The sequence below is a fragment of the Nannospalax galili genome, unplaced genomic scaffold (genome assembly GCF_000622305.1).
Source record: "Nannospalax galili isolate Female #2095 unplaced genomic scaffold, S.galili_v1.0 scaffold27, whole genome shotgun sequence".
Lineage (NCBI taxonomy): Eukaryota > Metazoa > Chordata > Mammalia > Rodentia > Spalacidae > Nannospalax > Nannospalax galili.
Genome location: NW_008357993.1, coordinates 1,185,476 through 1,197,411, shown reverse-complemented (window position 1 = coordinate 1,197,411; position 11,936 = coordinate 1,185,476). Strand labels below are relative to the sequence as shown.

General features: G+C 40.7%; 1 protein-coding gene across 1 annotated transcript in view; it reads left to right on the top strand.

Moving 5' to 3' along the window:
- Positions 1-9,276, top strand: part of Tslp (thymic stromal lymphopoietin) — an 11,345-nt gene extending 2,069 nt beyond the window's left edge. Inside the window, exons 2-5 of the mRNA XM_029557645.1 lie at positions 5,585-5,742; positions 6,500-6,535; positions 7,033-7,287; positions 9,169-9,276. Of these exons, the coding sequence (XP_029413505.1) occupies positions 5,585-5,742; positions 6,500-6,535; positions 7,033-7,287; positions 9,169-9,276 (557 nt within the window). The remainder of the gene's footprint in view (positions 1-5,584; positions 5,743-6,499; positions 6,536-7,032; positions 7,288-9,168) is intronic.
- The last annotated feature ends 2,660 nt before the right edge of the window (positions 9,277-11,936 follow it).

The window sequence follows — 11,936 nt, the reverse complement described above, 5'->3', positions numbered from 1 at the left end:
GGCTCCTCCAAAGCCCATGTGACCCCTGAGGAACAGGTCCTCAAATGACCTTAAGAGTAAAAATAAATTGGCTTATCAGGGACAACTGTATGGCCTTAAACATCCAAAAGGAAAGTATAACCAAAGATTAAAGGGGCCAATATAATTTCTTAAGAGTCCATATGCATAGCTAAAAGCTACATAACAAGCAACAATGCCAAATAGGAGATACCTTCTTCTGAGTTGTTGATCAGAGTGAACAAAGGGACTCCCAAATAGTAATCCAGCATAGAACTGGGAAAATGAACAGCAGACCCTATTTTTATCTAAAGGAGTATTGACAAATGATTACTGCTAGCAGAGGAACAGCTGACCCCCCTAAAACAAAAACCTCTAGATAAGCTGATTAGATTCAACAGAAGGGCAAATAGTGGAGATTGGCTGGGGTGCCGACAACACAGCAGACAGTAGCAGGGATAGATATCAGAGTGTAAGGGCTCTAGTGGGGGGAGGGAGGCTATGGAAGGGTGCCAACTGGGAAGTGGGTGTATAGTCGAATAAGATGGTTTGGGATGTTCTGTGCAATATATACACACACAAAGAGAAATGAACAAATTTTTACAAAATGTATTATATTTGAGGAGGAAGCATGGAAATTTACATCATGCTAATTAGTAGAGGTGATAAACATTACCACTGAAATCCACCCGATGACTTCATAGACATACACAGGTGCCAAGGGTCCAAGTGCAATTGATTATGACTAGTAATAATCAGATACATACAGATTAGAGATGCATGTGCCAACATCTCAGTGTTAGTAGAAAAAACAATGAGTCTGTCTGCAAGGAACAATATATTCTAAAATGAAATAGAGATCTTTTTAAAGGTTAAAAAACTCATTCAATTTTATGTCTTACAGGGCTTATACTGAGTTCAATATTGTATAACTGTATTAACTCAACTGTGAACCTAGAAACTTGTACCCACTTGTGAAAGAGATGTACTCTTGCTCTGGAGTATGTTACTGAATATGTTAAATCTGTAGTCAAATGCTTCTTCTAATCAAGTAGTTATTAAAAATTTAAAAAATAATGATAGAAAAATAATAATTAGTAAATGTGAAAAACATTACCATTGAAATCTACCTGATGACTTTATATCCATGCTCAGATGTCAAGGAGCTCAGAAAGTAACCGGCTGTCACTAGTAATAATCAGATATATAGGGATTAGAAACGCATGTGCAAACATCTTAATGTTAATTGCATAGAAAATGAATTTTTCTGTGTGAAACTGTATTTTAATAATGAAATGGATATCTTTTTAAAGGTTAAAACCTCATTTAATTTTATGTCTTATAGGGTTTATACTGAGTACAATATTGTATAATTGTAACAATTCAACTGTAAACCTAAAAAATTTACAGCCAATTTTGAAAAAAGATTCATCTTAGCTCAGAAAATTGTTATTGAATATGTCAGTGCTGCTGTAATGAAATGCTTCTTCTAAGTATGTGGTTATTAAATAAATAACTAACTGAAAAAATAATAAAGTGGGATAAAGAAGCAAAATTAGAAAGAGGGTGAACACCAAGCCAGTCATTCACTTCTGTGGTCCCAGTACTTGGGAGGCTATGGCAGGAGGACTGCTACAAGTTTGAGACCAGCCTGGGCTAAAGAATTAGACACTGTCTCAAAAATATAAAAAGAGAGGAAGAGAAAGAATGGTTAAGTGGAAGGATGAGAAATATTAACATAAGAAAAATATTAAGGAAACAAGTGACTGTTTCTCTGGTGAGTACTCTCACTGGAACTAAGATGGAATGCCAGGGGTCATGCACTAGCCCATCTCACCAGTGAGAGTTGCTAAACTCCCTGAGTAAACAGAGTGCTGATTACCAATGATCTCACTTCTATTTCCTATCATATGGAAGATAGCCCATGCTTAACCTAACTTAGGACTTCCCAAACTGCACATGTAGATACTGTTCACACCCTCAGCATTTAAACACATAGAAGTAGGTAAAAAACAGGAAGCTCTTCACCCCACAGGAATTTCCACAGTGATGCCCATGCCTGAGTGACTATCCCAGGTAGGAATAAGTGGATTCCAGGAAGGTGGCAGCAAAGAGCTACAAAAAGAAATGTGTGCAGCACAGTCCTTCAATAGGAAATAATTTCCTTCCTGAAAATGATCTGGAGAGGTTGATATGCTTTGATCTTTTGAGGATTAATTATCTATTTTTTTAAATTTATTTGTTATTTTTATTTTATGTGTATGTGTGTATTGCCTGCATGTAGGGAAGTGCACCTGTGTCATGCAATTGCCTCAGAGGACAGACGAGGCTGTCAGATCCCCTGGAACTGGAGTTAAGGACAGTTGTTAGCTGCCATGTGGGTGCTGCAGAACACCCGGGTGTTCTGCAAGAACAACCAGAGTTCTTAACTGCTGAGCCATCTCTCCAGCCCCTAATTATCTATTTTTGAAGAGTACATTAAGACCCATTCCTCTGATGGCTATGGTGATGCCAATAGGTATAAGAAAACTTAACTCCTGAGGAATATGTATGCCGTAAAAGCTGGAATAGACTGCACTTTGTCTCAGTGGTTTGAAATCTGAATAATTACCTTCTGAGCTCAACTGTCTATTTTCCCATTCTTAATAATGATTTCTATTGCCTCCCTGCATGTTTTCTCACCTCCTTATCCCTTGATTCCATTCTTATCATGACTAGTATTTTTGTGTGTCTGCTTGCTTGCTTGTTTTGTTTTTTAGCTTTTGGCACCATTATTAAGGCATTTCAAATGCTTTGGAATAAATCAAATGAATACTGAACAAATTAATTATTATAAAACATACCCTCATTTCAGGATTTCACAGTGTAAAAAAAAGATATGGTTAGAAAATAATATTGAAATATGATGCTATCTATGGACCCCATAAAGGAGAAGGCCCAAATAAACACAGTTTTGAGGGTAGAGAGTTGGTTTTCAGGTAGAAGAAATGTAAAAGAAGATGAACATTGAATGATCTCAACCAACACTTACGGAAGTGAGCTTGGGAAGAGATAAGGGGACATGTTCAGAATGTATTACTTTCAGATACTGTTTAGTGGCAGTCTGAGAAAATGCAAGGCTGGAAAGAGCTTGGAATCAAGCGGCGGTGACGAGGAAAAATCTTAAAGAAACTGTAAGTCTACCAAAAGGTTTTGAAGGGAAAAAAGAAATGTAACTGAAGTGACCTAGGGTCCAGTAAGGAAGCTGGATGCCACAGGAACAAGTGTATAGGCAATGTGTTTGACAAAAAGGATGCCTTCTAGAATTCCTGAAGAGACCCTCTGCCTGCCTCAGCTCTAAAAGACCTACGCAGACCATGACACAGGTTTTAAAGGAGAAACAGAGGAAAGGAGGCATTCTTGGTACACCTCTAGAGGACTGCAAGCAAAATCTCAGCAGGGAAAAACAGGTTGCACTCTGTGGTTCTTGACCCCATCAATGATCAGTCCCTGGCCCTTCAGCAACTGACACCACCAAAAAGTTTCAAGCAGGAAAGCAATATAATTGAAGTGGCCTAAAAGAGCGCACAATTACCAAGAAGGGTGCTGGTTTCCTACAGGGAAAGGCAAGTGAATGAGGAGTGCAGAAGCAGCCACCGTGCCCTATTCTTTGTTCCTTGGAACTCTCCCAACTCAGTGACCACATCTGGATCTCCAGCTCCCTGTCTGCCTATGCAATATCTTGCTGCAGATCAGAATCATCTCTGATGTCACAGCAGATGAATCAGGTTCTGGCACCTTCCCACATGACTGTGAGAAGCCAAGTGATGGGGAAAGGAATAGTTCCAGACATGCTGCCATGACTTAGGCTTAAAACTCCCAAGGGTCCTGAAAAGTCTGTCTTTAAAGTCAGCAGCAAAGTTGGAGGGTTTCTGATACCCCTGTTAGCACCACAACCTTTTAACCCTAGTCCTAACAACAGAGAACTTGGTCCAGCTGTATTGGTCCAGCTGTTAGATGCCTTCTGTAAAAAGTTCATTCTGCCCCCCCACACACACTCCCATCTCCAATCTGTGCTTTTCCATCACTGCTTACCACTCCCTGCACTCTTTCCCTGGCCTGTGACATTTGCAGGGACTCACGTGGAGTGCTCAGCCTCAGCTGCTCAGAGCGATGACTCCTAGGAACTTCCCAAGGACCAGACCCATGCAGGCTCTGACACGCAACGGGGGGAGGAGATGGGTGTCAAGAGGGCCCTGGGTGGTGTGGGCTGAGCTCCAGCAGAGTAGGGTTCATTCCAACAGCTGGGCCCATGTCGGCCTCCCCTCCCTGCTCCCCTGAAGTGGCACTGTTCCATTCTGGAGGCTGTTAGACATCCTCTCCAGCACTCTCCCTGTACTCACTTTCCTGGATCTACAATTGGTTGGAGAGAAAATCCTAACCCGCCACTTCTCTCCATTCCCTTCCCTAACATTGGTGCTGGGACACATGCCTAAGGCCACTGGAAGTTGCCCAAGTTGTGCATCCTGGGCTGAGCACCTAAGGTACAGCCTCCCTGAAGCAGCTTAGAAGCCCGTATGCCTCCAGGACAGGGGCATGCTGGACAGCGTCTTCAGGAGCACAGCTCACTGCTGCAGACCCCACCACACAGTGCAATGGGATTGCTATACACATGGGCCATCCTCACTGGACAATGGCCTCCATAACAGAGTTGTGAAGGCTGTTGAGCACTTGACTTGGTGGTTTCAAAATCCTTGAGGCCTTTAGAATTTGAGTCCTCAGTCCACAAGGCATCCCCATTACCACAGCTCATGGACAGGGTTTTGAGGAAGAACCGTTAAATCTTTTCTCATACATTTTAATTTCTCATTGTGCCTGCTCCTGAGGTTCCAAGCACTATTCACGATCCCCTTTTAATGCCTTCAGGAAGAAGTTTTCTTAGTCTGAGATTTCACTCACCCTCCAAAGCATCCCATAAGTGAACACTGGGTTTCTCAGTGGCCAGAAAAGGGGAAAACCCCAGTTCAAAGTAGACAAAGGAAATGTTCAGAGGTGTGCAAGGTGTGAGAGCATCATTGACAAGCCCTTAGAGTGGCTGTGAGTGTTAGAAGGTGTTTTTCCCAGACAGACAGGGTCAGTCATAGAAAGTGTCCAGTAGTAGAAAGATGCCCAAATGACAGTATGGTATCCATCTCTAAAAGTACATCCAAGCATGTAGCAAGTGTTTAGGGCATAGTTCAAAGGAGGAAGGTGAGGGAAATTCCTGATCATTTGGTAATGTTAAAATTCCATAGATTTGGCTAGCTCTATTTTTTCTTTTGCATCATCAATTTAGAATTCTATAAAGAAAGAATGACATCAAAGAAAATCATTGGCCTACAAGAAAGGAGCCCGTAGGCGTTTAGGTGTTATATATGTGGAGTCAGAAAGCTCTGGAGCATCAGGGAGACTCCAACTTAAGGCAACAGCATGGGTGACTATGAACTGTGTATGGATTGGGAAGGGGAGGTAAAGGCTGGCGGCTGAGCACTGGCCTTGCAGATCTAGAGGCTATTCAGACTTGGTGGGAAAAGCAACATGTGAAACTGGGTTGGATACTGAGTTTCAGTGAACATTTTCTTACTGTTTGTTCTGTCAGTTTTTTTCAGGAAGCTCTTCGTCCTTCAATTGGTAGGGCTGGTGCTAACTTATAACTTCTCTAACTGTGACTTTAAGAAGATTGTGATCATCTATGATGAAATAATTTCTGAAGACCTGAAGGTCCCGGTAAGTTAAGAAACTTTTATGAAGCAAACATATTCTCATGAGAAGAGAAGGTGTGCACATGACACAAACGACAATTTAATTTTCAAGGAAAGGAAAATAATTTGGAAAAAGAAATGTCCTGAAAAATTTTTACAAGTGGCATACCAAATGCATTGGCACCTAAAATACCTGTCCACATAGCCTTTTCTAAGTGAGCAGAAGCTGACGATAGGTGACAGATAACTGTCTTTTTTCTACTACGGTGTTACAGTGGCTTTGCAGTAAAGAAGGGATTCTTGGGAAATCACTACAAAGGAGTGAGGACAGCTAAGGCATGAAGCTGTGTTTCACGGCTTTCTAGTATTCTAGGTGTTTCAAGATGTTACAGGACAGGACATGGTACAGTTGGATTTTTAAATATGTAGTAGTAACTAATATCCTTCACATTCCTAGGCAAAGTGTGTGTGTGTGTGTGTGTGTGTGTGTGTGTGTGTGTGGCATGCATGACGGATATAAGGCATATGTGGAAGTGGATAGTGAGTTTTATGTGCTGCTGTGCCTTCTTGCTAGGGCTGGGGGCTCCCTCTTAAGACCAGGAACCTTTGATGTCTTCTGTAGTGCTAGTCAGTAGCATCTGAATGTTTTACCATCTTATCCATGACATAGGAGATAGGCTCCTGGGTGGAAATTGCATTTAAAGCACCTGAAAGCGAAAGACTGAGGAACAGTTTTCCCTCATGCTCAAATCTTTAGTCTTATTCTAATTTGTTTTCTCCAGGGCAAGTTCACCCAAATACAGCCCTGTTACAATGCGGTGAGTAAAGTGGTCAGCGCTGCTGGCTTTCTCCTAGGGTGGCAGACATCCTGGGAGGGCGTATATTGCAGAAGTGTAGACCTCCAGGCGGTGGCTGAGCTCCCAGACTGTGCTGAGCTCCAGGCAACAGCACCGCTGGCAGCTGAGCCAGCAGGGGACATCTAGGCTGCCAGCTTGGGACTTAGCTTCTCCAGCTTCCCGGGGAAAAAGCTTCTTTGGGGACGGGCGAGACTGTGGTGGAGGCTCCTTCTTCTGCCCAGGAGGAAAAAGCAAATGCCAAGCGAAGCCGGGACCAGGGAACGGAGTCTGAGACACCACCTCCCGGAGTCCCCAGCATCTGCTGTCAGCACTGGCTCTTGACAGCTGCCTGGGAGGCTGGGCGGAGCGAGCGTGGGTGGGGGTGGAAGCCCTTGCAGTCCCCACTCTAGCTACACTCGCCAGGTCCCTCCTTCTTGTGGGATGGTTCCACTTCCCTCTTCTCTTCTCAGCTCTAATGTTCGGCTCCGTTCTTATTAGAGGCACCTTCATCTTGCTTTCCTCTCCTTGCCCCCTTTCATTCAATTTTTAATTCCTGGCGTTTCCCCCATTTCTCCTTGAACTCTGCCGCTTGTGAGCAGACAGATTGCCTCATGAAAATAGAGCACCAGACTTTTAATCCTGCCAGTGGCTGCCCTTCACTACCCCGGAAACCATTCGCCATAAAAACGAAGTCTACCCTCACTCTCCACTGCCCAGGCTACTCTGGAACTCAGGTAAGCACGCAGCATCAGACAATAGCTTTGCAATACCTTGGGGGCTTTAGTGTGGTGATTTTTCTTCTGGTTTTATCTTCTGGAGAACAAATAAACCAGGTTGATAATCATGCTTGCGTTGACAACTGGACCAAACCTAACATCTCTAGCGTTTTATGGTTTTTGTTGTTGTTTGGCTGAATTTTGGTTCTAAAACCGAGGTCAGTGTTTCAAGGTGTGATCAATGCGTCTCCTATATCAGAATGTTCCCTGGCTCCTGGAACACAACACCTCAAAAAGCCAATTCCCAGGTACCTGGTCCAGACCTTCAAATTTTCTGGGTATGATGCTCCTTAAGGGATTGCTGTTCATTCCAAAGTTTACCAACACTGTCTAGGCTTATAACTAAATAGTAGTATGCTTTTCCTTCAAATTTACCTCATACATTAAATCACTACCCCATGTCACTTTAATTGTTTGTAGGGGCAGAATTACAACCTCTTTACATACATTTTTGTGTGTGCAGTTACATAAATTTTAGAATGACTGTACACCTTTAAAGACGAAGTCAATATTATGGAAAATTAAAAGAACTCCGGAGACATCCTGCCTCACTTTGAATCCTAGCCCTGTAACTCCTAATTGTGAAGGTTTGGATAAAGTACTTGGTCTCTAGGTGCCTCAGTAAGAAAAAAGTACAATACTATTACATCCTACACAGGGATATTATGAGAATTAAACAAGTCAGTACATGTAAAAGCACTTGGAACAGTGCCTGGTACGGAAAAGCTACCTTACATTATTTCAGTTAGCAAGTGAAGTGGAACATTTATCTCCACAATGATAAGTTTAAGAAAGACAAAGACAGACAAGTGCATATGTAAGTTTATTCATGCATATAAATGTGTGTGTGTGTGTGTGTGTGTGTGTGTGTGTAAACTTCTGCTTCTTAACTTGGTGAACCTTATCTGTGTGTAATCTAAATATCTAGGTAACTAAGACTGTCATGTTTTAGGACTTCAAGACTAAACCGGTAGGGTTTGCTCAAGCTGAAAGCTGGAGGGACTTTAGTTGAGCTTGCAGGAGAAAGTACTAGGCAACCATATGAGAAACCTGTATGGCACTATGCCTTCTTTTCATGGAGACCTTAAAAAAACACAGATAGACACAATAAATTTATCAATATCACAAGACAGAAGACAGACTAATCAAACTCTTGGACTTTATGTGGAAAAAGGAGAATCTGGAGAAATTTATTTCAGCATCTTCTCAGCCCAAAGGTGAAGCCTGAGAAGACCAGAAGAGTATTGCCTGATAACTCAGGGAACTCTAGATGACTCAGTGTGTCAGGATTCTAGGGGACTCTGCTTCAGAATGATCCTTTAGGGATCTCTGGGATGGGGTGTGTGAGAAAGGACACTTCAATTTCAAATAACAGACTAGATTTATTGAATTATGCCTACTAAGACACAAAAGATAGATCATGCCCTTTAGGAACTTATATTGTCAAAGAGATTATGAAATTATAAATGTATTTATTTCTGTAATCATGTGACAAATGATTTATTTATAAAACAGTACTTGGTGTTATGGGGAATACCCATGATGCAATAAATGAGTGCCAAGTGAAATGACACATGCTGAAGTGCTAGAAGAGTTTCAGAAAAAAAGGTCTGAGCCAGTGGTAGAGGCTTGATCAGGGAGGTGGCACTTGGCCTTGAGGTAAGAGTATGTGAGAGGCAGGCCACTCCTCAGGAGGAAGCATGTGCAATTATACAGTGAACAAGTATTGGAGTATACCTTGGACAGGATCTGTATAGAGAAAGGTAACATCAACTGCCACTCAACCTGATGTTAAAGACAGTGAAAATTAATTTTTGTCTTTTTTCTACTATTCCACAGAGAAACACTACTAACCAGAAAACAGGGAAAGACATTGAACGCAACTGTCGGAATCAAATGTTACAAATCATAGCATGGTGGCGTCATTTCTGTCAAATTCCAAAATAAACCCATCTTCATTATAGTCACATTTTATAGTACGGAAATACATCATCTTTTCAGTAGACAACATTTAAGTCTGTGACATTTAAAAGACCACCAATAGTTATTCTTTAATTACAGAAGGGATTCTCAACTTATTTTTGGTAAACTGTTACTGTTTAATGTGGGTGCTTCAATGGGCGAGAATGTCATTGGAAATAGCTACAATATTAATGACCTGCTTCAAGGCAGTATTTCTCATCTGGATCTTCATGAGCCTTACTCCAGGGGAACCCTGAAAGTGTAGTAGGAGTTAAACTGAAAACAACAACAACAATAACAACAAATGGTGAATTCAATCACAGCATCTGAGCTCTGTTTAGAAGGCGGGATTCTCTACATGTAATAACCCTTCTAATGTTCTCATACTAAAATTTACAGAAGAAGAAAATGAAAGGAAAGGAGAGTGTGCAAACCATTACAGATACGATGATGCCATCTGAAAGAAGGGTCAGGCAAAACGTTGTAAATGTGTCATAAAACCAGTCTGAAAAGTGAGCGAACAGACAGCAGCGGTGTGTGTAAGCAGGTTCCAGAGTGCCTTTGCCACAGCTACAATGTATATATTTGAAGTTTTATATAATGTATTTCTAATTTATTTTGTGAGCACTTTTGAAAATGTACATGCTGCTTTGTAATTAATCCTATGTATTTCTTAATAAAACAATTCTCAAATTAGTTTCTCATGCTCTTTTAAATTTAGTTAAATAATTTTTACACATACTTTACTAAGGGATATTACTTCTCTTCAGGTCTTTCCCTCCACTCATCGCAAGGTTCCATTGGCCATAGCTCCACGCATATGCTACTGACCCCTCTACAAGAGAGAAAACAACTTTGTAGATAGGTAGTGAACATATTTGGACTAGGAATGCGTGGTTTTCTAAAAAATTTCACTACTCCTGCCTTCTCTCGCCTATTGATTTTTCCTCTACTCTAGAAGAGAAAAAACAAACAAAAGTGAACAGTGAGCAATAAATTCATTCCTGTACCCTTACCACGAAGCATTCTTTTACCCTCAACTCAGAATCTTCTGATCACTGGTGGGAAAGGCAACCCTGATTTGTAGGCTCAGGTTAAAAAAGACCACATGGAGAGAAGTTTATTCTCCGAGTAGAGATGTACACCTGACCAAGCTAAGCCATGAAAGAAGGGAAAAGTCCGATGTCACCAAACCATCTTATTTACCAACAGATAAGAGAAAGCTGTGGCAGTTCCAGTGAGAATTGTTCCCCAAAGGCTCCAAGTATATGGACACTTGATCCCCAGTTTGTGGTGCTGTTAAGGGGGTTTAAGAAGTATGACCTTGCTGGAGGAAGCACATCACTGGGGTGGGCTTTGAAAGTTCAAAGCCTTGCCCATTTGTAGCTTCTCTCTGCTTCCTACACTTGAAGATGTAAATTCTCAGTTTTTTGCACTGGCTACCTCCTGCCATGTCCTCCTCACCATGATGAACCCACCCCATGGAACCACAAACTCTTCCTTCTATATGTTTCCTTGGTCATGGTGTTTTATTACCATAACAGAAAAGTTAACTAATACAGAAGTTAACATTGGATGTCCTGTAAACATTTAAGGAACACCTACGGTGAGCCAAGTTTCAGCTGAATACCTAAATACAAAAGTAAACAAGACACAGTCCTTATCCAGAAAAGCTCAGAATAGACCTGAAGAGGCATTTGTTACCAGTCCTTGACATATTGATGAATTCTAGCTTGTTAGTTTTTTTTTTTTTTTTTTTGCTTAGAAGAAAATTAAGACATGTCCACTTCCAAAAAATTCTAAGTTTCTAGCCCAGAACTTTAAAGTGTCTTCATAAGAAAAATTCCATTGGGTCTAGAATAGGATAGTACTTGTTAATTTTCTGTGCAAAAGTTGGAGAGGAGGCAACATTTTAAACCTGTTAGTTCTGTCTGACAAAAGATTTAATGTATCATTTATTAAACTGTGAAAAAAAATAATATCACAGTTTTTCTTAAACTTTAGGCCCGATTACCCTAAAATATGGAGAAGAATGGACAGGGAAAGAAAGCCAAGCAAAATCATTCCATTAAGCATGGTTTCCTTGTGTCTTCTGCTTTGCCTTTAAATGTGGGGGCAACTTAATATTTGATTCTTTTTTGTATCCAATTGGTATTAAAATAAAAACATTTAACTTATGTACACTATCAAGTAAAATTAATGTGCAAGGTACCTATTGATCTACTAAGATTTTGTCCTAAATGCTGTAAAAACTCTGGATTACATATATTTCTATTTTTTGAAGCACACTGAGGTTCTCTTGGTGGATGAATTACATGGTCAGTTTTATCAGGGTCTTGTGATCAATGAAAAGAAAATTGTAAATTCTGGGATAACTATATAAAATTGGCATATTTCCAATGGGATTACCTCATTAATTCTTTTGTTTATATAATATATAACCTACTTTGGTTTCCTCACTCCTACACAGAAAAAAAAAAGAGTGGTAAAGCTTACCACTGCTGTTACAATATTTTATTTTTATGTTCCTAAAGCGTTTCTTTCTAACTGCTGTTTACTATGTTTATTTAATGCCATAAAAATTAAGCCCGTATTTACTTGCTTCTGTGCCCCTTTAATTTAGATGTCTCTCATGCACAGCAAAT